The following is a 27,677-nucleotide window of genomic DNA, read 5'->3' as shown; positions in this document are numbered from 1 at the left end:
TCATGTTGCTTTTGTAAGTTTCTTTAGTTTTTGCTGCGAAAAGCTTGAAAAGAAGGGAAAAACAATGTCTAATGATAGCAAATGGCGAATGACTCATGAAATTGACAAAATAACAAAGCAAAGGGTTTTTATTTTTTTTATTTTTTATGAACAAAATTACATTCCATAAGTTCACGAGAGTGTTTCAGCTCATCCTAAAGGGAGGAGCTCAAGTAAGTCATCAAATATTTGCCATTTTAGAAGCTATTTGGTTTATGGTTCATCGATCAATACCTTCAATCTTATCTTCGACTTCTGAATACAACTGCCTCAACTTCTCAATATTCTCCTCCGAAGTTTCCCAATAGCCACGTCCGTTAGCCTCCAAGAATGTTTGAATCAACTTCCTGAACGAGTTGGGATTGGTGTTCATCAGCCTATTCAACATGTTCTCATCTTGAATGAAAGTCGAATTAGCCTCTTCGTACACCCAGTTATCCACTTGCCCCGAAGTTGCACTCCACCCTACAGTATTTGTAAGGCGCTTCTCAATTTCACGAACCCCTTCATATCCACTGGACATCATTCCTTCATACCATTTGGGGTTCAACAACTTGGTTCGTGCATCTAGTCGCACAGTTTCAGCCAGAGTTCGAACCTGTAAATTAGAGCAAAGTAGGATTAGTGAGACATGTACTAATAGTTGTGTAATCAGCTTAAAAATTGGCACGTCTCAAAGATGATCCTATAACATTTGGAGGAAAGATTCATGGTGCACACCTGGGCGTTTGCAGTGGTGGTATCTGCAATGTATGCACTTGGCTTCTTTCCATCCTTGCGGAGGTTTTGTACTAAGTTTGTTGGATCCGAGTCAAAGTAGTGACTCACATCAGTCAGTGAAATTTCTGAGGAATCAAGATTTTGGAAAGTGGCATCTGCTGTGCTTAGAGCCATCTCAAAGACTTTCCTTTTCTCAGTCATACCTGCACCTGGGGCATCACAGTCAAAAGCAAATGATTTCCGGCTCAGGTACATATCTTGGAGCTGTTTCTCATCATTCCATGAGGAGTTCTCAACAGCAAGGTTGACGTTCGAAGAGTACGATCCCGAAGCGTTTGAGAAGACCCTTGTTGCAGCTTCTCTAACCTCAATTCCCAAGGCTTTGGCTTGCTCTAAGGCGTGCTTACGTACATAGTTCTGCTCCACAGGTTCATCTAATTCAGCTACCATCTTCACTGCTCGATCAAGGAGGTTCATCTGTCAACCAAAAATAAGAAATAAGAACATGAAATGGTAAGAAAGGTGTAGGCAAATGTAAGAAAAAAATGATCTTTATATACAAATTACCGAATGCATATCCAAAATGGCTTTAAAAAAACTAGGATTGGTACCTGATTAATGAATAAATCTCTGAAAACTCCAGAGCAGTTAACAACAACATCAATCCTGGGTCTGCCAAGCTCTTCAAGGCTGACTGGCTCAACTCTGTTGACTCGACCAAATGTATCAGCCACTGGCCTTACTCCTATCATCCACAAGACCTGAGCGAGTGATTCACCGTAAGTTTTGATATTATCGGTTCCCCATAATACAAGTGCAACTGTCTCCGGATACTTTCCCCCGTTGTCAACCTTCTGTCTCTCAACTAACCTATCTACCACAACTTTTGCACTCTTCATTGCAGCTGTTGTTGGAATAGCTTGTGGATCCAATGCATGAATGTTCTTTCCTGTTGGCAACACTTTTGGGTTTCGAATAGGATCACCACCAGGCCCAGGTTCAACATATTTCCCCTCCAATGCTTGTTTCAGACTGCCTAACTCATTATCAGCAACAACCAGCTTTAAACACTCGCCTAGGAACTCAAATAATACTCTAAGCTTTTCCCTATCTGCACGGTAAAATTTTGTGTTCGATAAATACTGAATCCACGGCTCGTTGATACCAAACCCAAGGATCGAGCTTAACTTATCAGCCACGTCAACAACTTGACCATTCTTGTTGGTTGTTTTCTGCACAAAGGCAGAAATTGCCCCACGTGAGGCCTCAGTAATTTGCCGGAGAAGCTCTACATCCTTCAAGATGCCTTTGTCACTTCCTCTGTACACATCCTCTATGTTTCTTCCAACAGTCTCAGCTAATATAGATGGCAGTGATGAAATCCCATCTTCAGGTCGGTCTAATGCAGCAATATTCACCAATGTAGCAACCGCTTCCATAGCAGATGGAGGCTCACCAATAACATGAAGCCCACATGGTAACAGTCGGGACTCGATCTCCATGATCTTGGAATATACTTTTCCAACAACAAGATCCCGTTCTTTTGCTGAAATTTCCTCTCCCTCTTCGGGAAGCTCTACATCCTTGTCAAGATTGCATTGTCTAGCCGTGCTGATAATAGAGCTAACAATTTGTTGCCCACGACCTGAGTCTTTAAGGGACTGGTATGATGAGATAAGTTCACTCAGTTGCTTAAGTCCCTTGTAAAGCCCAGCGTTTTCAGCCGGAGGAGTCAGATAGCTAATTGTATTAGCATAACTACGACGCTTGGCTATGGTAGCTTCAGACGGGTTATTAGCAGCATAGTAGTAAACATTGGGAATATTCCCGATAAGACTATCAGGGTAACAAACATCACTCATTCCCACCTGCTTTCCAGGCATAAATTCGAGCGATCCATGAGTACCAAAATGAAGAACAGCATCAGCTTCAAAAATCTTCTCAACGAAGGAGTAGTATGCAGCAAACCCATGATGCGGGCTAGCTGATTTGAGAAAAGTAACCGCATAGGATCGCCCTCATAACCAAAAGTAGGCTGGACTCCAATGAAGACATTGCCGTACTGTTTTCCATATACCAAAAGATTCTCTCCATCAGAATTCAAATTTCCAGGAGGTTTACCCCAGTTTTCTTCCAAAGCAGGAGCGTAGGGAGTAAGGTTCTGGTATTCACGGACGCTCATTTTATAAGCAACATTCAGATTAGGGCTGTTAAATTGTGCCTCCTTGTCGTGAATCACATCCTCAATTAAAGCTTCAGCAGTCTCTGGGAGGCCTTCGACATTGTAGCCATCTTTCTGAAGGTCTTTCAAAACCGAATAGATGGAAGCAAAAACATTGAGGTAGGCAGCTGTGCCAACATTCCCTTTGTCAGGAGGGAAGCTGAAGACGGTGATTGCCAACTTCTTCTCAGTCTGCAGGGATCATACAAACACAATTAACATAACAATCTAACCAAGAAAGCCCATATGTGCTAGTCAATAGTAATATCCTACAACAGCATGTTGTCAGGATTTGCTAAGCTGTAGGCCATAGAATGTGAAGAATAAGGATAGGGTAGTTTATTGAACACAATTTAAACAATTATCGGTATTAAACAATTGGTTGATGAGTGATTGAAGATTTATAAACATATGTATAGTTTACTGAAGATCCCTTCTAGATTAAAAGCTGAAAAGTAGATTCAACAGCTAAGTGGTAGAATCTTAACGTAAACAATGTATCGTTAGTCATTAAACATATATATACATGCTCTCTAGACTGAAAAAGCTAATTGCTGTTAATTTAAACTACTTTTTTGTTAATTACTTGGATCGAGGCTCTCATGGAAAACAGTAGAGGCCATCTAATGTGCATAGATTGGAAAGTTATATAGCGTTAAAACTTAAAAGCAAATACCTTTGATTTCCTTTTCAATTCAGCCCACTTGATGGCTCGAGTACAAAGCTGCTCAACCCTCTTGTGAAGAGCATGGGATTTCCCTGGAATCAAAAGTCAAAAGGACCATTTTAAACAACTCTGAAAAAAAATTTTACTTGAGCCAGAAAGCCCAAAAATTATACAAATGACAAATATAAGTGAAGCATGAGAGGAGACCACCAAAGATAAAGCAATAGACAAACCCCTCATTAGCTAAAAAACTAAGCACCTAAAATCAAACAAGTTCTGACAGGCAAATTTAGACATTAAATATGAGACTTGCTAAAATAGGTAACTTCACTTGCCTGTTCTAGGGTCACGACCGGCAAAAACGATGGGTTCCATGCCTCCGTCAAGCTCTGGAAGGGCCACCTGGAGAGCTACTTGAATAGGATGCAGTCCCAAAGTACTGTTTAGCCACTCCTCGGTTGTTTGGAAAACCAAAGGCAGTGCAACAATGTAAGGAACATCAAGCTTCATCAGTGCCTCAACGGCCCTAGGATGGTCCTGCCTAGCGGGTCCACCAACGAGAGCAAAGCCTGTTAATGACACCACCGAGTTCACCATTGGTTTCTTGGTAACCGGATCGATCAAGAACCGTTCAACTGGTCCAGAAAAATCAAGTCCACCGGCAAAAATTGGTATTACTTTGGCCCCTTTTGCCTCTAATTCCATGATGACTGCTACGTAGTGGCTCTCATCACCGGTAACAATGTGACTCCTTTGCAAAACCAATCCAATTACAGGTGCATCAGGCCCCCTAAGCTTCTCATTAACATCCCTCCTGGTACCATACCAATTCAAATACTCCTTCACGTCATCATACATGCAAGGAGCCAGTGGGTGCCAAATCCCACTATCTAAGAACAAAACGGGATCCGAGTAATCAACTTTTGTCCCTTTGAGTGCAGGCACATAAGAGCTAGATATCATTTTCAAGAAATTCTGTAGATTGTCGGGTGAACCACCAAGCCAAAACTGGAGGCTCAATATGTAAAGCCTAGCATCTTGTGCCTTGCCACTGGGCAAGTATTTCAAAACCTTAGGCAATGTCCTTACTAGCTTTAACATACTATCAGCAAAACCTGCTCCTTGCTTCTTTCTTTTGAATAGCTGAAAAAATGGACTCTTCGATTGACCAAGCTGTGACATGCTGAAAGAGCCCAACTTGTTTAGCCTCATTACTTCAGGCATTGAAGGGAACACCAAAACAGCATCAAGCCTATCCCTCTCTTTCTCCACTGCAGTCTTCACTTTCAAGGCAAGCTCCTCAACGAAAATCAAAGACCCAATAAAGATATTCGCGTCTTCGAGATCTTTGCAGAAGGTTTTATAAGTATTTTCATCTCTAAGCTCCTCAACCAAGTACCCAACGACTTCAAATGAAGCAAAGTTGGAATTTTGGTTCAAGGACTGGACTGCACTTGAAAGGGAAGACTGGTACTGCGCTTCCAGGACAACATAGACAATTTTTACAGTGGGGAGATTGTTTTTGTTTTCTGGCACAATTCTACGAACTTCAGGTGTGGTTTGAGTGAAAAGGCCATTCCCAATTGCTGCACATTTTACTTTCAATGAAGATTTTGAGTTGGGAAGGTTGTTGATTTTCTTGGGAAGAAATGAGTGAAGAAAGAAGTGTTTTTGGGAAAGAGAAGAAAGCTGGTCAGCCTTGGAAGCTGGCAGAGTAAACGGGGAAGAAACAAGAGAAGCCATTGTAGGTGACACAACTAAAACCAGAGCAGTCTGTTTCACAATTAACAAAGAAGAAGAAGAAGAAGGAATACAGAACGAACAGACTCCTTAACTAAAAAAGAAAAGAATTTCTCTGCTTCTCTCTTGGTTTTTGCTGCGTCAGCTTCTTCTTCTTCTTTTTGGGAGATGAAAGGCTTGCTGATTTTATATTTTCTGTGTGGACTGTGGAATTATGAGAAATTGAAAAGTTTTTTCTTTTAAGGTTAGTGGTGAGAGATAGAAACACGTGGCAAAATGGGTTTTTAAGAGAGAATGCAATTGGAGCTCTTTGTGAGGTTGATTTGTTTTGGGCTTATTACAGAAAACAAAGAGAGAGGGAGGAAAGCTGAGTGTGGAATTTTGTTTTGGGCTTATTACAGAAAACAAAGAGAGAGGGAGGAAAGCTGAGTGTGGAATTTTATCTATCTATTGGGATTGTGATGATGGTGTTTACTGAAATCTGATTGGCGGAGTTGGATTTCTAAAAGTGCTACGAGGGACACAACGAGATAATGAGAGCATAGGAACGGGATAGAGATATTCACGAAAATGTGCTCTTCATCATTACTTTGTAAAAGATTTTATTTTTGCTTTGGTGAGTTTGTGTTCCACAGCGAATAACAGAACTGATATTTTATCATTTTCGTGTGATGCTAAGTGAACCAGGTTTCACTGGTTTTCACCAAGTCACAGTTCTACCGTATTTCTCGTCTTTTTCTCAACCTCCTTCATTGATGATATTAAAAGCTACATCTTTGCTCCTCTATCAGTGCGGCAAATATATATTAAAATTTCTATACTAGATTTATTTTTTTCAACAATTTAATCTTTATTTTTTATATTTTAAAATTCAAAGTTTTAATAATTAAAATTCTTATTTTAAATTCATTGATTGATGTAATTTTTTTTAAGTAAAATAAGTATTCAAATAAAAGTCATGTAAAAAAAATGATGATATTCTTTTCAACTCTAATATACTTTTCAAACCTTTTTTTTTAACAACTTGTAGATTGAGCATTTAAAAAATAAAATTTATGTTCATTAATCATCCTATACAGAAAAGATCTTAAAGAAATTCTACATAAATAAACCATATCTATGGAGTATTTTAATGGTTATAAAATCACTAGATATGAATAAAAATCTCATCCCTTTCGTCCTTGTGAAAATTACCAAGAGCTACTTGGTCCTAAAGTATCATATATTAGTGCTATAAGAGCATTAACGTATCTTGAAAACAATACATAATATGATCTGACATTTGCTATAAGTTTATTAGTAATATTTATCTCTCCTCCAACTCATAAATATTAGAATAGATAGATATCTCAAAGCCACAATTGGTATACGATTATTTTATTCAAACAATTCAAAGCGTTAATTGTTGGCTTTGCAAATGCCAGATATTTATCAAATCCACGTAAAGGTGAATCTCAATTGAGATATTTATTCACAATCATATCATGACATTCAACAAAACCAACATTAACTATTGCCTCTTTATATCATGCATAAATAATTGCAATGCATAAGAGCAACTAAGAGTGTGTATAACTAAGGCTATTGACTTAACAAATTCAAAAGATATGTAATTTATCTCCACGGAAAAAGACGACAACTATCTTATACAAAAATAAAATAAGATATATAACTCAACTAAAAGGAAGATAAATAAAATAAATAATAAAGAGAAACATTTCATGCTCTTAAGAATGGTGAAATAAAAGTTTAAAAAATTCATTTTAGCGATAATGTTAGTATACAAAATTTAAATACATCAACTCAAAAATGTCGAAAAATGTGAAGTCGCTTTGCTATTAAGGGGAGTCTAAGATGTATCATAATCTCTTTTTTCTTTTTTTTACCATGATTTTGTCACTGGGAGTTAACAAAACATATTGTGCTAACAGTTTTTCCTAGACAAAATTTTCGTTAATGGATATCTAACGGGAAGTGTTATAAATAAAATCATAAAGTAGCTGTCCATACAAGTCCCGAAACTTCCGAAGAATAAAGCAGATGACATTCCAACTCCTGAATAGTTAAATAAAGGTTACGTTCAAGCCTATAAAATATCAGAAAAGTCGTATACCTTCCTTTGGTTTTACTGTAATTTTATAAGAAAAACAAATGTATAATTGTTAAACCAAACAAACCAAGTACACCTGAGCTGAGCTGAGGGTTCTCTTAATAATTAAGGCCTTCTTAAACCCAACCGACCGTGGAATTCGTCCGATTAATACTACACAACAAAATCAGTTGCGCATTTTCTACAAGGATCCATCTTTTGGTAAATGTTTGTTATGCATTGCCGGACCCATCATTTAAGCTTACAATATTATTCCTTTTAATACTCTGTGTATCCTTTCTCTTTTTAATATATTTATAAAAAATCATAACTAGATAGACCAACCGTGACCCTGTTAAACCTGTGCATAAATGCAAAAGTCCCCATTGTCCAGATAGAATGAATGGGAAGACCAGCAGACAAAAAGCTCAAGAACAACCATTAACAATGGCAAACAAAGAATTTTATTACAATCAAAGATAATATATATATATACACACACACATCAACAATATTGCTGTAAGTATGTTGTTTTCCTTCATTTTTGCAGGTTTGTGGCACACGACATATATAACAGTATTGGAAACATATTTGTACAGTAGCAGTTTTAAGTGCTCAAGACCATGCATCAAACATGCAAGTTCTAAGATTTTAGTTAAAAGTACCCACCATATCAAGGAATTTGAGAAAATAATTCCTCAAGATGTGCTTCACCAATTACAACTCCGTGCTTCTGACCAAAAACTGCACTTGTCAGTTCCGGTGGTAGATCTGTTAGTACATCAGCAGCACGGATCTCCATGTACTCGTTTAAGTTGTGCACAGATCCATCTAGATACGCATATTTACAAGAAAGAGTTAAATAAAATCTAAAGCAAAATCCTAACACAAATTGCTTCAAATAATCATATTCATCCGATACCTTAATGAGGGGTATTAACCCTACATCAAAAACTTGAGCAACAATCAACAGTGCAGTGTCAAACAACACTAGTAACTATGCATGAGAAAGGACAGTAGAGAACATGCAGTCAACAATGTAGAGTCACTAAACAAATTATATATTTTCGTACAATAATCTTTCTGTGGTTTGATTTTGGTATGAACCAAAGAACCTTGTCTAGCAGAAGTTTTGTAGCTCTCAATGCACTTTGTGCTCACAGAAGATTCTAGATCTGATGTCTTCAAACCTCTAAATCCTCAAGAGGTATTCTCAGTTTACATATTTAATTTACTTTCCATTCCCTAAGAATTTCTTCTGGTTCACTAAAAGAAGTTGAGAGTTTAAACAGTCTTTCCATTGCTCAACTAGCAGTCAATAACAAAGAAAAGGGATTCACAAATACCAGAACAACAAGAGAAAAAAATGCAGATAAACAAGAAGCCTAAGGGCAAAAAACGAAGAAAAGTACAGCAGATGCAATGCCTCAACAAACTCTTCAAGATTCAGCTTGGGTGACAAAACTGATTACTCTCAGACATATTAATCTTCTACAAGCTCTAAGACAGGTAGATATTATGCGAAAGTTCTGAATCTTAAAATTCTACAGCATTAACCCACTGGAAATGAAGCAGATGAGTAACTGATACTAATACTTTTGGTTTATAGTTGATAGCATGTACCTTCAGCAACTATGGGTTCATATGGAGGAGGTTGAGCAGTAAAGTTCCCTTCAGAATCTTTCATGTGTCTTCTATCAGATGCAAAATGACGAAGAAATAAAGGAGCATGCACTACCCGGAAAAACCTGATAATATTATATATATATATGAAGAGGGTAATAGAAAAAGGAAGTTTCTCAAGAGCTACACGAATTCATGCTTGTTTAACTTTAGAATTGACAAACTGGATCTCCAATGACATTGTAAACGTTCCAACATTATGCATTTGCAAGAAATATGAAAAAATTAATGCTTCACCAGAATGCTTCTATGGCTCCATGCAAGATGCTATACAACTGGTAATGTTTCCATTACAGGTTGAGATTGGATGGGACTATCAAGGACTTGCTTGTTTCTTACAACTAGAAGAGTTTCTAATTGCTGGAAACACACATGACATTACAATACAACAGTAAAGATAATGAAAATGAAAAATAACTAGAGGCACAAAGGTAAAATTAGAGACATTGACATTCTTAAAATTAATGTTACATCTGAATTTTGACCTACAAACGGTTGGGGATGATTGACAACCTCCTTCAGCAGATGCCATTTGTCTAAGGATATTATACACTATAATAAATAATACTAAAGAGCTTCCTAAAATTGCATATGTCCTACAAAATATGTTGCTTCAAATTCTTTCTTAGCACTCTGTCCTAGCACAGTAACATCAAATATTTTAAGATAACAATCAGTCAAAGGAAGCTTTACAATAAAAGAAACAGATTTCACAGTTTCATCATCATATTATTTCTAGGTGAGAAGGGAAAAGACGAAAAGAATTACAGGTAACTCGATAGCTGTTCTACTCCAACCCAAACAATTAGTAAATACTGCTCAGTCAAAAACCAGTACTGAACAACAAAGGGTATTCTCTACAAACATTAGCAGCAAGAAACTAAAATTTACCTCACCTCTGAAACTCCGAAAAGAGCTGAAATGATGGCCGGATAGTTTCTGACACATAGGTAGCTAAAGGACAAGGAAATGGAAGACTTGAATCCAAGTCCCATACTAAATGAGTACCACCATCTTTCTTCCTCTAAAGAAGGCAAATAGAAGACCAAGCAACCATGAATTACAATAAGTGAACTCATGAAATGATCCTAGAGCTTGGGTGAAAGAAAACAATATTTACTAGATTAAATCACATCACATAAGATTCAGCTCTCACCTGAACACAAATTACATGGTAATCCCAGAGAATTACACCATCTGCTCTATGGCTAGCTTTTTGATGCCACAGTGGAATCTACAAAGTTTTTGTAGCAAATATCAGAACAACATTCCACCAAAACAGTAAACAAGAAAATTCTTAAGAGTCAATCAAGATAGAATTAGAGTTATAACAAAAAAGCAGCACTTCATCATTCCCATCTCCTATATACATATGTCCCAATTCGCAAATGAAACAAACAATTATTCATTGGCAAAGCTCAAACACAAAATGCATTGTTTACATAATACACTTCACAGGTAGTTCAATAACCACACACTACCTAAGTAGAATCCCATTATTTCAAAGGAAAGAAAAATATTTTAACATGTTATAATGTAAAATTTCGAGCTTTCCAAAAAAGAAAGGAAAATCCCAATTCACAAAAATGCACTATTTACAGGAATACACATTACAGGTAGTTCACTAGTCACTAGAGTATAAAAGATGGATTCTCCATCATTCTTCAGAAAAGCAAAGGACTTGGAACTTTTAACTTGCAATACTGCAAAATTCAAGTTTTTTGTAAAGGAAAAAGAAAAACCCAATATCCGAATTGGATTATGAGTTCCAAAGGACGAAAAAGCTAAGAAAAGGGAAAACCCAAAAAAGAAATGGAAAAATATACGTGCCTGTTTATTGTCATTGGAAATGAAAACGACGAAAAGATCAGATCCTTGAGCATCTGCTATCTCGGATGAACAAAGTTTCTTGCAAAGAAAATAGACGTTCTCCTCGCTGGAAACACACCCAATTGATATTTCAGGGATAAATCAAATAATAATAAAAGAGTTGGTAATGAAAGCAAGATATAAAAACCAGTAAAAGGGAGTATGATTGAAGAGAGAAGCGTCCAAGTTGTTTGGCTGCAACCGCAATTCCGAAGTCGTCATTCTGACTCTCCTAAGCTACAAAATTTTCAGTATTTATTTAATAAAAGGAAGTCAAAAGTTGGCCTTCTTTCGCTATGCCTATACCAAGGGAAAATATCATATTTGACCCTTCTACTTTATCAAATCTTTTAATATGATATTTTTTCTTCTAAAATGTTAATTTTGATATTTGAATTTTAATTCGTTGCTAATATGTTATCTTCCTACCAGTAGGGGTGTTTAAATTTAAGTTAAAACCGAATTAATCGATCAAATCAATTTTGATCAGTTAACTGACTGATTAACCAATTTAATTTGGTCGGAGGTATGTTAAAAGTTTTTTGAAATTTTAGTTAATGGTTAATTCGGTTTAAAATCAGGTAATCAACTGAATTAACCAAACTTAATAAATAATATTATATATTATATATTATATGTATTAGACTATTATTAATTCGGATAATTCGGTCAAATGAACATTATCATTTTTTATATGTTTTATACTTGTTTTAATAAAAAAAAAACAAAACATATAAATTTTGGTTAATTCAGTTAATCGACCGAATTAACTGAAATATTTCGATTCGGTTAATTTTTTAGAAAAAATTTAGGTTCAGTTAACGGTTAAAGGATTAAAAATTTTAACTAATTCGATTAATACTAGTTCGGTTCGGTTAATCATTTGAACACCCCTACCTATCAGTGTTAAAATTTAACATCACCTAAGACGTGGACTAATCTTATGATACCATATGGTATTTTTTGTCCAAAAAAACAACAGTCAAGAGACTTAAAAAAACTGTATCCCTTGAATGCTTTGGTTTTTGTTGAAGTTTTTAGTATTTATTCAATAGAAAAAAGAAAAAGAAAAAATTTGTGTTTAGTAAGAAGGGAGAAAACAGAGAAAAAGAAGAACAAAGATCTGTGTTTTAAATTTTAAAAATCAAGTTTGAGTTTATAATGTTAAGTTGTAATTATTTGTATGTAATTAATTTTTTTAATAGGAGCTACTAATTTTTTAAAATAAAACCTATTTTTTAAAATTTATTTTACAAATATTTTATTGGAGATGAATAACCAATTTTTTCATATATGTTTATTTTAAAGGAATAATTTTACAAACAGCAGTTGGTTTTATATTTGAATCTCGTCAGCAATTAGGAATAGGTTTAATAAGAATGTAAAAGTCGATATGAAACAAAAGATTAATGCAAAATAGCTCGATGTTGTGGGAGGGGGATGTCCTGACTATTCTACAAATTTTCAATTTCATCAAATCCTATCAAAATTACCAAGATAGAACTTGTAAATGATGAAGACATGAAGACAATGATTGCACTTTATTGCTCGACTAGGAACGTTAACGTTGAACCAGTTCAACTATTTATTGAGTTAACAGATGTGGAGTCCGTTCTAAATGTCACTCCATTAGATCAACAATATGAAGTTGAAGACGAGCATTTATTAATTTTAAATTTTCATTAAAAAAATAAAATCTATTAATTTCAAACCAAAGCTCTCTTCCATTCCATTAGATGCTCACATTCTCAGTTTTTGTTATTAACCAAAATATAAAACAAATCATAAATTAAAATAATTTGTCTCTAATTAGAAATGATTAAAAGCAAGCAAGCTGCGATAACCCAAGAAAGAATCATTCAATATAATTCAGATCAAATCCTCTCGTAATTAAACCTTTTGTGGGTTGTCCGGGTTAGATTGTAAATGCACATTTTATTAAGGATAATATTGGATAATAATGTAAATTAGCCAATACCAATACAAAAGGATAATAAGATTGTCCGACACTTTTACCATGAGCTTCAATTAATATATATATTGATAAATCCTTAGATATTTTGATAAAAAAAGCTATTTTAATATTTTTTAGTGAAGCTCAATAGCTCACCCTACCATTTCTCTAATGTGTTACGTTTAGGATATTGAGTTTTGTGAAATGAAATACCCTTCTTTCTTCTTCTTTCTCTTCTCCCTTGAATCTTCTTGTTATTGTTTTCTCTTCTTTCCTTTTCTTCCTCCTTTTTTTTTATCTATAAATTCTATTTCAAACATATTGGTTCATAACAATTTTTATCAATGTAACAGCCGATTTTCAGTAATGTCGAAAATAGTGGTTCGAGACCACCAAATTCGACAAGTGAGTTCGTAAATTTTATTATTTAGTATTCACGAGTCAAATGTGATTTCAGAAAAATTTTTGAATTAGTAATTTGTGTGTCATAAGGTTTTATTAGGTTAATTGGTTTTGAAAACGAGATATCAAGACCTTGATTTTATAAATCAAACCGTAAGTATTTTTATAAATATTTACAGAGTGTTGTCAAGGTAGTATTAAAGTTTCATTAGAAAATTTTAACGTTTTGATAGTTAATTAAACAAAAAGGACTCAATTGAAACGGGTGCAAAACTTGCTAATTAAAAGAAATAGTAATTAAATAGCCTAAATGGTAAACAAGGGAGGACTAAAAAGGCAATTAGACACGCATGGGATGGCTGAGGCGGCATAAGCAGAGAAAAATCATGAAATTAGGTGAAACAATGGCTAAATGGGAAATTTTGTAAAAATTAAACAATTAAATAAACAATTAAAAGAGTTTCTAGCAATTTCTTCATAATTCTCAGCCAAAAATGCCATAGGAGGTCCCCAAAAAGCTGGTTTTCATATTTTTACTTCAAATCAAGAGCTCGTAGATAATCATGAAAAGGGTAAATTGGTAGAATAGTCCTTTAACTACTACAAATCTTACAATTAAATTCAGGTAAGTTCGTATGGTTAAAATTTAATGTTTATTTATTAAATCGATGAATGGTATTATGTATTTATTTATATCTATTGTTGAAAATAAAATTATTGTTAAATGATGAAATTGAATTGAATGTTCAAAACGAGTGGAACGCGGGATTGAGTACAATCGTTCTGTGGCAAAGGATGAATTAACGGTAAATGCAAAGGATGAATTGACGGCAAATTACCCTAGTAAACCGAGGTTCAGCATTTTTTGCAAACTTTAGTGTTTATTTTCCGTTTAGCTCTCACGAGCTTCTGTTTAACCCTTATGGGTTTCTATTTAGCACTTATGTAATTCTATTTAGCCTTCGAGATTCCAAAAATGATATACTCATATCCGTAAGTCGTTCTCCGATTCGGTAAGATTTGGTAAATGATTCATGTGATTGAAATTGAAATATTTATCGTTTATTATTTATATTGATGGAAAGAAATGTGTTCATCGATTTAAGTTGTGATTGACAGGGAAAGTGCATGGGTAATTTACTATTTGATTTGTTATACTAAGTTTGGTAAGATTTATGTTTAACCTATCGAACTTACTAAGCTTCCTTAAGCTTACTTGTGTTATTTAATGTCCTTGTAGATTAATGTAAGGTCGGAAGATAGAATTAACACATCAAGCCACACTATCCAACTTGTTCCAATAGTTTTTGCAATATATGTTATGGTTTATATGGCATGTATAGGGTTGGATTTGGTTGTGTAAATGTTAAGAATTACATTTTGTTTATATTCTCAACCAACATATATATGTATGGTTTAATTATGTTTGGTATATGTGTTTGGAGTAGTTAGGTGATGGAAAACTTATAGGTATATAAGTGAATTGACTAAGGTGGTTAATTAGAATGCTAGGATATATGTGATAATATGACAATATTAGAGCTAGGAATTGGTTATTTTGAAGGCATTGTTATGGCCTATGAGTATGAAATCTGACATGTGTAGGTTGAAATCAAGAATGGGTGAGAAAAGTGGCCTTAAAATGGCCTATTTTTATCCAAATGGGCAGAGACACGGGCGTGTGTCTCATCCGTGTGTGACACATGGCCTAGCACATGGGCGTGTGGTCTGGTTGTTTGTCCCCTGCATTTTAAAATTTAGAAACAAAATACCAAAGTTTTTACACACGGCCTAGCACACGGGCGTGTGGCTTGGCCGTGCGACCCAAGTCAGAGAGTTACACAGGCATGGCCACGAAATGGGACACGGCCGTGTGCCTCACATCGAATGCCTATATGGCCTAAGACATGGGTGTGTCTCTTGACCATGTGGCTCACACGGCCTGGTCACACGAGCATGTGTCCCCTACACCTAAGGAGATTTTTAAAATTTTGTGAAAAATTTTCTGAGTTTCTAGTTTAGTCCCGTTTATTTCTAATGCGTATTTTGGGCTTCAATGGCTCATATAAGGGACAATATGAATGATTTATGATTGGTTTCTAATATGTGTATTAATTTATATGAAATGTTCGTAATTGTTCTAAAAAGTCCGGTAATGCTCTGTAATCCTATTTCGGTGACGGATAAGGGTTAGGGGTGCTACAATCAAAGCCATCTAATTTTGGCTATGGTTGATTGTGAGATGATGTTATCAAAGGATATAGCTAATCAGCTAATTGCGTGTTTGGAGTAAAAGGTCGACAATTTTTTTAAAGTGGTAATGATGCAATATACGAAATGATCTTGAGAACTTTCACACAAAAGCAACTTTGGTGCTCAATCAAATACTTGTGAGAATGGATGAGATAGTTTGTAATATAAGGGTTAGTGATGCATTCAACACGAATACCCAACTTTATATGGAATCAAAACCATCATTATCAAGTTATGATGGGTTGCCTTCATCAACCAAACCCATCGTTGATTTCATCTCACCAAACAAAAATGAGACATTAGTTAAGCAATCGGGTATAAATTCTTCAACATATGTGTAATCTTGTGTTGTCAAATATGTTTCTTAGGTTGCATATGAAGGAATCTCTATTGGATTTTATTTGTTTATGTTAAAGCTAAATTTGAAAATGATTATTCAATAATGGAGATATATGTGAATGAACTTGTTAAAGTTTATAACCCTACGAGTTTATGCTTGCGATAATGGAAAAATGTAATGGTCTTGTGCAAATTGTTTGAATTAATAAAATAGTCACTTTTTGGACTTCAATGATAGAAGACAATATGCGCATTATACAAATATTATGGGTTGGTATGGATTTCAAGAAATGGTTGGAAATGTGAGTTTGTTTTGGTTGTAGAGGTAGAACAATTTTTTGACAACTAAAGGCATGTCCTTTGAAAATTAGAAGGTTGAATTGAATATGGATCAAGTCATAGAAAGAGAGGCTACAAGTTGTGATTGTTCGCAAAGGTTTCTTGGTTTTAACGTTTCAATGAAAACATTGGGTCGGGTCTTAGTTCTTTGGTTTTGAGTGTTTATCTTTCAATTATGGAAAGAATTTTGAGTTTGGTTTAATTGTGCACCCATCTCCTTAAGTTTTCATTTTTTGTTGTCTAGTCTAGCAATAATGTTCTATTATTTCACTCATTATTGAAACACATTATTATGGCTATTCTTTTTGAAGATGAAGACTACTAATGGTTGCTATTAGATGTACAAATCACTAGCCATGCATTGCAACCCTCAACTTTGATGGTTAAAATATCAAAGTTTCATCCACTTGAAATAACAAGTAACGTTGAACTTGATATAGGGGAAATTACTAACCCTACTATGGAACCGCCTAGTGATGTGATCAAGACAAAAAAAAATTGAAGAGATATCAAATGGTCGACCTTCAAGATCAAGTAAGAAGGATAAAGTTAATCACACATTAATTGTTGGAACATTTAGGGAGAACAAATTGGTTACCATCCAATGGGATAGTGCACGTGGAGTTACTCTTATTGGAACAAGGTTTACAACTTATGGTGTAACAATATTTGTTGGATCATTCGTTCATAACTTAAAAGATTATGAAGATCAAAATGATTTAATCCTCGAGGACAATGATTCTTTGTACTATAGTGTTAGGTTTTTTTTTTGTGCACTTAATATAGTAATTTCTTCGTATTTGATAAATACTTATATGGTCAAATTAACTAGTCATGGAAATAAACAAATGTCAATCATTATCTCTATATTAGAATTGTCTTTGGTTTTTGCACATAAAAAATGTACAAGTAAATATCGTCTCATTAATTATCTAAAATTTAATTAATATTAAGTTACATTATATGCTTGAATTACAATGCGAGAAGACAATTTAGATTACATGTGTCTATATTAACAGGCTGTTCATAGTCTGCAAGAATCAAATTTGAGCAAATGATCCAAATAATAAAAGACTATTATGTCATCTATAAGTCTAATTGGAAAGATAGGTTGTATTAGCTATCAAAGCTAGATTGACTCTAAAAAATAAAGACATAAATGTGATTGTCTAGACTAACAATACATTGGACAAGACACAAGTTAAGTTTATCCTAGATAAGTTTATGGATTTATTCACTAGTGATGTTTATGGAAGTGAATAACCATCTATGTTGACTCATGTGCTTTGATATATTGAAAACCTATGGTAGTGAGCGAAAAATTGGCATGTTAGGTATGTAACTTATGCATGATATGATTTCACTTACAATAGTGGAATCATAGCTCTATAAAAGAGTAAATGGTATCCTCTTATTGACATTTTATGAATGATGGAAATGGAACATAGTCAATGGTATTTGCTTTGGACAAATGATTTTACCATTACTAGCACAAGTAATGACCATTTTCATTGCGGAAGATCCAATTGTTATCATGAGATAAAATGGATTGAATCAAGTGAGTAAATCTAACCTAAAATGATCATGGATATCCACATATGATGAGGTCATTGGACTAAAGCTTTCAATAAGTAGCTTTCGTTATGGTATATAATAGGGACTTCAATCATGACAATTTTGGTGGATTGACTTCATGACTAAATAACAATTTAATTTATAGATGAGTAGTACATGTTATTCTAAACCTAACTATATATGTTCAATCAATCCCTCCAGTAGCTCAACGTAACTCTTAAAAAGTTACATTTAATACGAACAATTGTAAAGAACAATAAATGATTGAACAAGGATAAATTGTTTACAAAATTATTCATATAAGTAATAGTTGTTTTCTCGTTTAATGATTAGATTGATCTAGAGTTAATTTGGTCACTTTGGGTATTAATTTAAGTGAATTAAATGATGAATTCGATGTGAAGCTAAATTAGGAGATCATATTACCTAATTATTTAGAATTGAACGAAATATAATAATTAAATTTTATGATTTTCAAAATCTAAACAAATTTCGGTCAATTTAAAGTATAAAAATTAAATCATTGATCTTTTTTTTTTAAAGGGAAATTCATTAATTCATTCTATGAATGAGACCATACAATTCAGAGGGGAAATAACAAACACCTGTTGTAGGCTGTGAAAGGCAAGCTCTATCAACACGACAAAGGCTCAGTCTCATCATCAATAAAACATTATGGCACGTTGACGATTGGCTCTGTCACAACTCAAGCATGACATATCTGAAGTGATTACAAGTACTTAATACTATAAGGAAATCAACATTGGATGGTCCAAAGCGACGGCCAAAAATCGACAAAAGAACCAACATCCACCAAATTGGAGAGAACTGTACAAAATCACCCCTAAAATCACTTGTATAAGCAATACTAAAAAAATGTACTACAAGAGCACGCAAAAAAACTTCTAAAATTGAAGACTTATTAAATAATAAAAACAAACAAATTATATATATAATTTAAGACAACACAAGTCCAAACCGACTCATGAAAGCATTTATTATTCAGAAAATGCTCTATCCACCAATTTTTCAAAAGAAACTGTTGGTGGCTGGTGGAACTTTAGCGATGACAGACATCGTCATTTGTCCATCACAACTTGTGAAGACCATAAAAATACCCACAAAATAAATATACAAACTAAAAAGAGAAAAGACACATGAATTGAATAAGGAGAAGAAAGAAAGAGAGGGTGGGTGGGTGGGTGGGAGAAAAAGGTGGGTGATAGCCAACCTAAACTCATGACCTTAAGTTTATTCGAACTTATAACCTCCAAACTATTGGAACTATAATAATAAAAACTAAGTTAATATTTACTTGACTCATTTCATAGTTTAAATAAAGCATAAAGATAAATTTAGTCCTTAATGTGTACTCATTTTGTCATTTTGGCCCTTATTTTTTGGGGGGGTCAACAACCTTTAAAATTTAGTCAAAATGCTTGTTTGTTGATGAAAAAACTAATTGAACTGTTAAAATTTTAATGACATTGACATGACAACTCACGTAGCATTTTACATATACTTCATTGCTAACGTAGATAAATTTTCTAAAAATTTTTATGAAAATTTTAAAATTTGTTTATTTTTAAAATATTTTTATTAATTTGTATGAAATATACGTGGACTGTCATGTTAGTGGCCATGTCAATATTGTTAAATATTTTAACAATTTAGTTTATTTTTCTATCTAAAAGCAAGCAATTTAATTAAATTTTAAAAATTAAGGATAAAAAATAGCATAAAAAATAAAAGTAAAATTCACAAAACGAGTATACCTTTAAATAATATTTAATAGGAATTGAAGAATGGGTGGAGCCGAATTAATAAAATTTGTATCAAAGATTCAACCCATATGGGCTAACAAAACCCAGTCCAAGCATTCAGTGTAAACGGCCTTTCCATTAGGCTGCTCCTACGATTGAGCCTCAGCCGGCTCCCTAACAGAAACATACTATACTTTTCAGGACAGGCGAATTCAGCAACTCCACGGCCCGCTCATGGAAGAACCTGAACACCCCACCGCCTCCAAATCTCCACCATCGTCACCGCCGCAACGCCGCCAAATTTGCTCTCATTGTGACCGGCCACTTCCAGTCTGCCTCTGCTACGCCCTCCCCGCCACCCCACTCCCAACCAAAACCAAAATCCTCATCATCCGCCACCCGCACGAGTCCCGGCACAAGCTCAACACAACCCCACTCATCTCCAAAACCCTCCTCAATGCCATCACCGTCTCTTCCCGCCGCCTCCTCCCTCACCACCTCCCTAACCAATCCCCACCCGCCATCTACCTCTTCCCTCCTTCCCCTACCGCACCCGCCGTCACTCTATCCCAACTCAAATCCTCTAACCTCCTCAATTACGAAACTACTCCTCTCCTCTTAATTGTTTTCGATGCCACGTGGAAACATGCCAAGGAGATGGTGAGTGCCAGTGAAGGGGTTTTGAAGGGTCTCGCTTTAAGGGTTTGTTTGGACGGAGTGGATGAGAATGTGACGGGTGGGAGTATATATGATAATGAATTGGTTTTAAGGAAAGAGCCCTTTGGTGGATGTGTTAGTACTCTGGAAGCTGTTGCTAGGTGCTTGGGAGTCATTGAGCCTAATGGAGATGAGGTTCAAGGAGTTTTGATTGGGGTCTTGAGGGAGATGGTGAGATTGCAAGCTGGGTTTTTGAAGCCTCTGAAACCTAGGCCCAAGATGCTGAAGAAGAGCAAGCATAAAGAAGAGGACAATGATCAGCTTGGTCAGTTGATTTCTTTTCTTATTAAATTTCTTTGAATTTTGATTCAGACTTTTGAGTTTGCTACTTCTAATTTTGTTTATTTTTATTTATGTTGGAGTTTTTATTATATTTAACATATTTTCTGTTTTTTAATCAAAATATGATTCTTTTGCTTAGATTTTTTAGCGACATCTGGGGATAAAAAGGGATGTATTAATGTAGTCAAAATTTATTAATTTCTTAGGGATCTTGCTTGTATTATCCAATGAAGCTCGCTTTGGATAGCTCATAGCTAGTTCATTGTGGCTGATATTGAATGATGATAAACTCTACTTATACTAGCCAGTTGATTATTCATTTTAATTTTTGTTGAGATGATGGTAACTTGTATTTTTATGTTGTTAATTCACTAACAATGTATGTTTACACTAGTGCGTAAGTTCTTGTACTAGGAGGCAACTGCTCATTAAATACTATGTCCAGGGATAGCAACATGCTTATAGATATAAATTTTTGGAAGACATCCTTAATGCTTGCTCAAATCTTGTAAGTTCTAACTGGATTAATGACCAACTTTGATTTATACTGAAACTTGCTCTTGCTATTGCTCATATAAGAAATAAAAGAAACGTGAATTTAATGTCACTGGTATGTAGGTATTGTATGTTAATATTTCACTAGAATGGATAACTAGCATTCATTTCCCAATCTGCTGATATGTTACCATCTATGAAGACTAGAAAGTCCCTGCAAATGGGGGCAAAACTCTTCTATGCTTCTGAACTTTGATAGCAATATGTTGTTTTGGACAATGTCTTGGAATATATTCCTGTTATTAACTTAGTGAATATTTTGATTACCAGGCTAAGGTTTTCTGAAGGCAAAATGAATGCTTACACTGATGAATGAGACTTTTTGGAGTCATTAGGTTAGTAGATCAGACTTCAACTTGTTTTGGCCTACAACTTGCTCTTGAGGTCGTATCAAGGTACGGTTTGTTGGCACTACTGGTATTTTGGTCTCATGAATATTTATTGAAAACCTTCAACTGACAGTGACAATAATGGGGGTTGGGGAACCAACATGGCATGCGACAATATCGCATTGAATGAGCAGCTTTTATTACATATCTCTGAGGAAACGGTTGTGGGTGTCTGCGTTGTGTTCGAATAGCTCTATAGACTATAGTTGCTATGTTTTCCATTCTCCCAACCAAGAAGAAACCCTCAAATAAGCAAAGAATAATAACAAAGCTTTGGTTTGCTATTTATTTGTACTTGATAGGGTTCTTGACTTTTCTAAACTTGTTTCAACCTTTTCTCTGTATTAGGGATAGAAAATTGTCTTATTAGGTTTGCTAGGTAGGAAGGATTGAAAATTTTAAAGAAGTAAATATTTTCATTCATTGGTTGATAGAGTTGAAAAATGAGAGGAATTAAAATGAAACTTTTGAAATGATTTGTTTTTATGTTGTATTTTCCCCCACTTTGACAAGAACTAATCAGCATTCAAATTGTTGTTGTTGACATTTGAGATTGAGCAAAGCTTTCATGTTTTAAAAAAGGAAAAAAAATCCCATCGGCAGTGAGGAATGTAGAGAGGTTTGGTTAAGTAAATTGGGGACCATAATTGCCATCGGAAACGTGTTGAAGACGGCGGATTGATTCGCATGACCTCTCATTTTACAACCTCAACAGAACCCCATTTTTCTTCATGAAAATTTCTTCAACTTTTTCGAAATTTATTTAGTTTTTCTTCAATGACTCCTCTTGATTCTAAAACTCCTTATCCTTATTTCCATTGGACAACCCCAACACAAAACCAAACCCATTTATAGAACCATAAAACCCCTGAACTCACATGCCCCATTCAAACCTCAACTTGAAAATCTCGCATCAAACATGTCTTCTTCTTCCTTGGTACTCTCGTAAATCTCACTACAAATCACTAGAGAAGAATCCATTTGTATTCCATGGCCGTCACCACCTCAAGCACTTAAGGAGCTAGAAATCACAATAACATCAAACAGGGACGATGATCGTTGATGCTTTATATGCTTGCTTTCCTTGACAATCAATATTAGAAAATTAATAAGGCTAGTAACCTAACAAAGTAATTGACTAATAGCTATGGAAAACATATTTTTGTTTTATTTTTAATTTAATTTAATTTTTGTAATTAAAAGTTAATATAAAAATAATATTTTGTTTCATTTAATATTATTTAATGCAATTTTTTTAATTTTAAAAAATCTATTTTTATTTAAATATTATTATAAATTTAGATTTTTTAAATTTTTTAAAAAAATTAAATTATGATGTCATCATTGTCCATGTATATAGTTACAAAAAAAATATCAAAACTCTCGACGAAATAAAATTTAGGTACTAATTTAGAAAAAAATAATATAAGTACCAGAGAAAATAACAAATTTAAGGGCTAAATTAATATTTAATCCTAAAACAAACCCATCCTCAAAAAGCTACGTAAGAATTGACAGCAATGAAGTTTCCAATTTTATCATTTTCGTTATCCATGACTCCTAAAATTGGGCTTCCATCCTTGGAAAAGTGCGGTACTCACCTGGAATCGCATGTCTCAACTTAAATGTGTAAATGATCAACTTCCTATGTTGGTTTGAGTTGTATATTGGATTCATTCATCATTGTTGTGTAAAGTTGGATGGGTTGAATCAAGTGAATAAATATTTAAGGGAGTCTATCCTTAGAGTCGCGACACATTTCTATTGATATCACGATATTAACCTTCCAATGTCGCAACGTGAATTTACTGTTATTGAAGTTGTTACACTACAACATTAAAGTCGCAATGTCAAGCCTTTGCCATTAATGTTGCGACATAAGACCTTCATGATCTAGACGCCAACTAGGTAAAATTTGGAAACTTTATATTTTAATCTTTAAATGATTTCGGGTTATGAAAGAGCTTTTATAAGCTCATATAAACCTTGTTTAAAAATATATGATATGTTATAATGATGTGATGAATTTATAAAATGTTGAATCGATTGAAGGTGTGATTAGAGTTACTTCGATAATGAATATAACATCTCGTAACTTGAACATGACGACCAGGTCGAATATGGGAGGTTAAAATCTAAGGGTGAATTTGGATGGGCAGTGCGTTTACCTGCGGTTAGTATAAAAACAGCGGTGGTAGTGAGATTAGATACTGTAGCGTGAGATAAAAAGTAAACTAAATACACCGCACCCAATCATCTATCCAAACTCACCCTAAGTTGTTAGCTAATCTATTATAAAACATTTGTATTTGTAACAAATTTGGGAAATCATGATAGGGACACTTTCTAAATAGGTCTTTAGAGCACTCTCTAGCCTCATACAAATTCTCCAATTCGTGTTGCACAAAGCTAGTGTTTTATTATGTTATCTACACTCAACCATTAAGGGTGAGTTTGAATGGGCGGTGCGTTTATCCTCGGTTAGTGTAAAAATAGCGGTGGCGGTGAGATTAGATACTGTAATAATATTGTAGCGTGAGACAAAAAGTAAGCTAAACGTACCGCACCGCACTCACTCGTCCATCCAAATCCACCCTAACTCTCGTTAAGGGTGTAACCACAAGCTAATGTACTGTAACAGTTTTTTTTTTTCTTTTCATGTTCTATTTTTTTCTCCCTTTCATTTTTTCTCTTTCTTCTCCCTTAGCCCTAGTCTTAGCCTCTCTGACTTTACCACTGTAAAAAACCATCAACCTCCAATTTCTGATCAGAACTCACCAAATCATTGCTATTTTCCCTTCTCCTTCTATCAGTTTTGATTTCCAAGAAGCCAACCGAAAAAGTATGAAAATAAAACTAACTTCGAACCTTTCTCAACCTTGACCGCCGCTATTGGTCATTAGATCAGACAGAGACTCCGAAAAAAACTTCTCTCCACCAAGACCAATGCTTCTACCGTTAGGATCCTTGATTGGAGCTTCAAATCTTCGAAAAATTGACAAGCTAAGGAAAGATGGGTTCTTATATATATATAGTGAGTTGTGGGGGTTTATCGGTATAGGTTTAGGCTTCTAATAGTTGGTGTAGGTGCGTGTGACAATGATGAGTGGTGGCTGATATGGGAGGTCAGTGATCTGTGAGGTCTTGAGATGGTGATGAGTGATGGTGAGTAGAGTGAAAGTCATAAAAGGGACTATAGGCTTTTGTTTAGATGTTTCTGAATGGCGGTTCAACGTCGGAGATGGTAGAGTTAGCAATGACAACTAGGGTTTCGAATGGAAGAAAATGGAGAAGAAAAGAAAAAGAAAAGATTTTATATTTAGTGTTTTAAAAAATTAAAAAAATATATATTGCTAACGATGACATCAACTTAACGTTACACTCTTGATTAAGTGAAAATAATATAATAAATGGATTATGTAGTAATTTTTGTAGTTACACTATTGCTAATGATAATTTTTGTAGTTTAACCTTTATATTATCAAGTCAAAAGATGAAAGTATGAAACGACCGTACCCTGTTCTTCTTCTACTGCCACATGGCTAAGCAATTACGCATTCAAAGTCAACAAAGCTTGCATGCCTTGTAAATGTGACTGAACACATCATCCAAATATTTCTCTTACTCCCATGATTCTGTTCTTCTTACACACTACAGCTTCCGTTCCTTTTCGGCCATTTTCTAGAGAATATATATCTATTCCCCAAAGCAGAAGCGCAGAGATACACATGTGTGCCTCTCTCTTCCTAAATCTTTCTTGAAACGGGGTTTTGTTCTGAACTAGCCAACCGCACTCATTATACCAAGCAAGCTCCTTTTTTCCCTATATCTCTCGTTCTGTTTTTGGGTTGAGTATCACTACACGCTACAAGGTTAAGCCCAGCACAGAAAAGCTGATTGCACAAAAGCATAAAGTACGCTTTTCTAAGAGAAACGAAGAAATATTGGGAGAAATGGTGCATCATCATCGTTATAATCTGTTGAAAAAGGGTGGAGATGAAGAGGCCGGGACACTTCTTTTTCTTTATTACAGGAGAAGAAGGCCTAATCTTTTATCCGTTCTCTTTCTTTCTCTTCTCTCTTGCACCTTCATATTGGCTCCTCGCTTGTTTAGCGCTTCTTCTTCTTTGTCTCATCTCTGTAAGCTCTTCTCTTTACTGGGTTTTGCTTATTTTTACTTTGTTTCTGCGTTTTTTTATTTCACTTCCATGGTTTTTGCAGGCTCCTTCGGTGTTCAAAATGAAGGCTTCGTTGGTAATATTGATGTAAATGCTCCACTCTGTTCCTCCATACCTAATGGTTAGTAGTGTTTCTTTCATTTTTTGAGCTTGATTTTTGCATCTTCTTGGATTTTAATCAAACAGTCGAATCTGGTTGCCTTTAATTGATTTATTTTTCTTTAATCTCTTGATTATTAAATGATCCATTTTTAAAGCAATGATATCCTTTTCTCAGAATCCGCAAGTGTTATTTTGAAACTTTTCTCATTTGGGCGAAATACAGGTAGAATCTGCTGTGACAGAAGCCATTTTCGTTCAGATATATGTTTTATGAAGGGTGACGTAAGAACACACTCTCCCTCCTCTTCAGTATTTCTTTATTCATCAAAAAGCAACAATGGATTCATTAGTTATGTTTCGAGTATGATTGATGATGGAGAACAAGAGGAACATGATGAACTTCAACATGAAAGGATCAAACCGTATACCCGAAAATGGGAACCAAGTATAATGGATACCATTGATGAATTGGACCTTATCTCAAAGAGAGCAAATTTGGGTGTTCACCATCCTTGTGATTTGATTCATAATGTTCCCGCAGTTATCTTCTCGACCGGAGGCTATACCGGCAACCTTTACCATGAGTTCAACGATGGGATTATGCCTTTGTACATCACTTCACAGCATTTCAACAAGAAGGTTGTGTTTTTTATTCTTGATTATCGTAATTGGTGGGTGATCAAGTATGGTGACATCATTTCGCATCTCTCAGATCATCCCGTAATAGACTTTATCGGAGACAACAGGACGCACTGCTTTACTGAGGCAATCATCGGTCTAAAGATACATGATGAGCTCACTGTGGACTCTTCATTGATGAGAAGCAATGAGAGTATTGTTGATTTTCGAAACCTTCTGGATAGAGCATACTGGCCTAGAATTAGAGGTTTGATTCAGGAAGAGGAACAAGAAACAGTAGATAAGAAAATGTCCACAAGCCCAACATCAGGATCTGTATTTGATTATCAAGCAAGGAAACCAAAGTTGGTGATCTTGTCTCGAAATGGTTCTAGAGCTATAATGAATGAGAACAGTTTGGTGAAAACATCCGAGGAAATGGGGTTTCAAGTTCAAGTCCTGAGACCTGAACGAACGACAGAGTTAGCAAAGATTTATCGATCACTTAATTCAAGTGATGTCATGATTGGCGTCCATGGTGCAGCCATGACTCATTTTCTGTTCATGAAACCAGGCTCTGTTTTGATTCAAGTTATTCCCCTAGGAACGGAATGGGCAGCCGAGACGTACTATGGGGAGCCTGCAAGGAAGCTGGGTTTGAAGTATATTGGGTATAAAATCAAGGGTAGAGAGAGCTCGTTGTTTGATGAATATGATAAAGATGATCCTGTTTTGAGAAACCCTTCGAGTTTTACCAAAAAGGGATGGGAATACACAAAGAAGATCTATCTTGAGGATCAAACTGTGAGATTAGAGCTCAGAAGATTTGGGAAGCGGTTGGCACGTGCTTATTACTGTATTACTGGAATCCATCCGCAATCTTCTCTCGAGTGACAGTAATTTTAATCATGGAACATAATTGATCATCAATAATAGACTGGCAAGGATAACGTCATATTCTGTAAACCTTTGCTGTAGAAAATTAAACTTAAATTGGCATGTTTATTTCGTTAAGGATTGCTAGTGTTGCATTTCATATCCTGTATTTGGGTCTTCCCCATGGCACATGGCATCCGTTGGGTGTAACATGGAGAATATTTTCCTCCTCTTTTGTGTGAAATTTTGCTTCTCAAAAAAGAAAAGAAGATGAGGAGTGGAGGGTTAGTAAAGGTAAAGCCAAATT

General features: G+C 35.0%; 4 protein-coding genes across 9 annotated transcripts; 2 read left to right on the top strand and 2 right to left on the bottom strand.

The window, feature by feature from the left end:
* Positions 1-101: 101 nt before the first annotated feature.
* LOC107891315 (magnesium-chelatase subunit ChlH, chloroplastic) lies at positions 102-7,573 on the bottom strand. Its single transcript, XM_016816067.2, is given in 6 exon segments — positions 102-637; positions 760-1,236; positions 1,371-2,752; positions 2,755-3,172; positions 3,657-3,739; positions 3,983-7,573. Coding segments are annotated over 6 exon segments (4,146 nt in total). The 5' UTR covers positions 5,391-7,573; the 3' UTR covers positions 102-259.
* A 344-nt stretch (positions 7,574-7,917) lies between these two features.
* Positions 7,918-11,311, bottom strand: LOC107891316 (protein N-terminal glutamine amidohydrolase). Of its 3 annotated transcripts, none has more exons than XM_016816068.2 (6): positions 11,177-11,311; positions 10,990-11,095; positions 10,316-10,393; positions 10,056-10,183; positions 9,100-9,224; positions 7,918-8,307 (listed from the first exon to the last, which is right to left on the bottom strand). In XM_016816068.2, exons 1-6 carry the CDS (start codon positions 11,248-11,250, stop codon positions 8,150-8,152), a joined length of 669 nt encoding a protein of 222 aa, XP_016671557.1. In that variant the 5' UTR covers positions 11,251-11,311; the 3' UTR covers positions 7,918-8,149. The 3 variants fall into 3 exon arrangements, with proteins under 3 accessions (XP_016671557.1, XP_040956624.1, XP_040956625.1); XM_041100690.1 differs by having other exon boundaries at positions 9,100-9,170; positions 11,177-11,273; XM_041100691.1 differs by having other exon boundaries at positions 9,100-9,167; positions 11,177-11,273.
* Positions 11,312-19,697: 8,386 nt separating this feature from the next.
* On the top strand, positions 19,698-22,140 carry LOC107891317 (tRNA-uridine aminocarboxypropyltransferase 2). Of its 3 annotated transcripts, none has more exons than XR_001682179.2 (3): positions 19,750-20,635; positions 21,478-21,542; positions 21,670-22,140. XR_001682179.2 is itself a non-coding variant. In XM_016816069.2 (2 exons), exons 1-2 carry the CDS (start codon positions 19,888-19,890, stop codon positions 21,480-21,482), a joined length of 753 nt encoding a protein of 250 aa, XP_016671558.1. In that variant the 5' UTR covers positions 19,698-19,887; the 3' UTR covers positions 21,483-22,140. The 3 variants fall into 3 exon arrangements, 1 of the variants encoding a protein (XP_016671558.1); XR_001682178.2 differs by having other exon boundaries at positions 19,754-20,635; positions 21,478-21,602; XM_016816069.2 differs by having other exon boundaries at positions 19,698-20,635; positions 21,478-22,140.
* A 3,071-nt stretch (positions 22,141-25,211) lies between these two features.
* LOC107891318 (xylan glycosyltransferase MUCI21) lies at positions 25,212-27,639 on the top strand. 2 transcript variants are annotated; one of them, XM_016816070.2, is made up of 3 exons: positions 25,212-25,736; positions 25,818-25,895; positions 26,052-27,639. In XM_016816070.2, exons 1-3 carry the CDS (start codon positions 25,550-25,552, stop codon positions 27,386-27,388), a joined length of 1,602 nt encoding a protein of 533 aa, XP_016671559.1. In that variant the 5' UTR covers positions 25,212-25,549; the 3' UTR covers positions 27,389-27,639. The 2 variants fall into 2 exon arrangements, with proteins under 2 accessions (XP_016671559.1, XP_016671560.1); XM_016816071.2 differs by having other exon boundaries at positions 25,215-25,736; positions 26,100-27,639.
* Positions 27,640-27,677: the final 38 nt, after the last annotated feature.

This window comes from Gossypium hirsutum, chromosome D09 (genome assembly GCF_007990345.1).
Source record: "Gossypium hirsutum isolate 1008001.06 chromosome D09, Gossypium_hirsutum_v2.1, whole genome shotgun sequence".
Classification (NCBI taxonomy): domain Eukaryota; kingdom Viridiplantae; phylum Streptophyta; class Magnoliopsida; order Malvales; family Malvaceae; genus Gossypium; species Gossypium hirsutum.
Note: the sequence above shows the minus strand (reverse complement) of the source record. Positions and strands in the feature narration are given on the sequence as shown.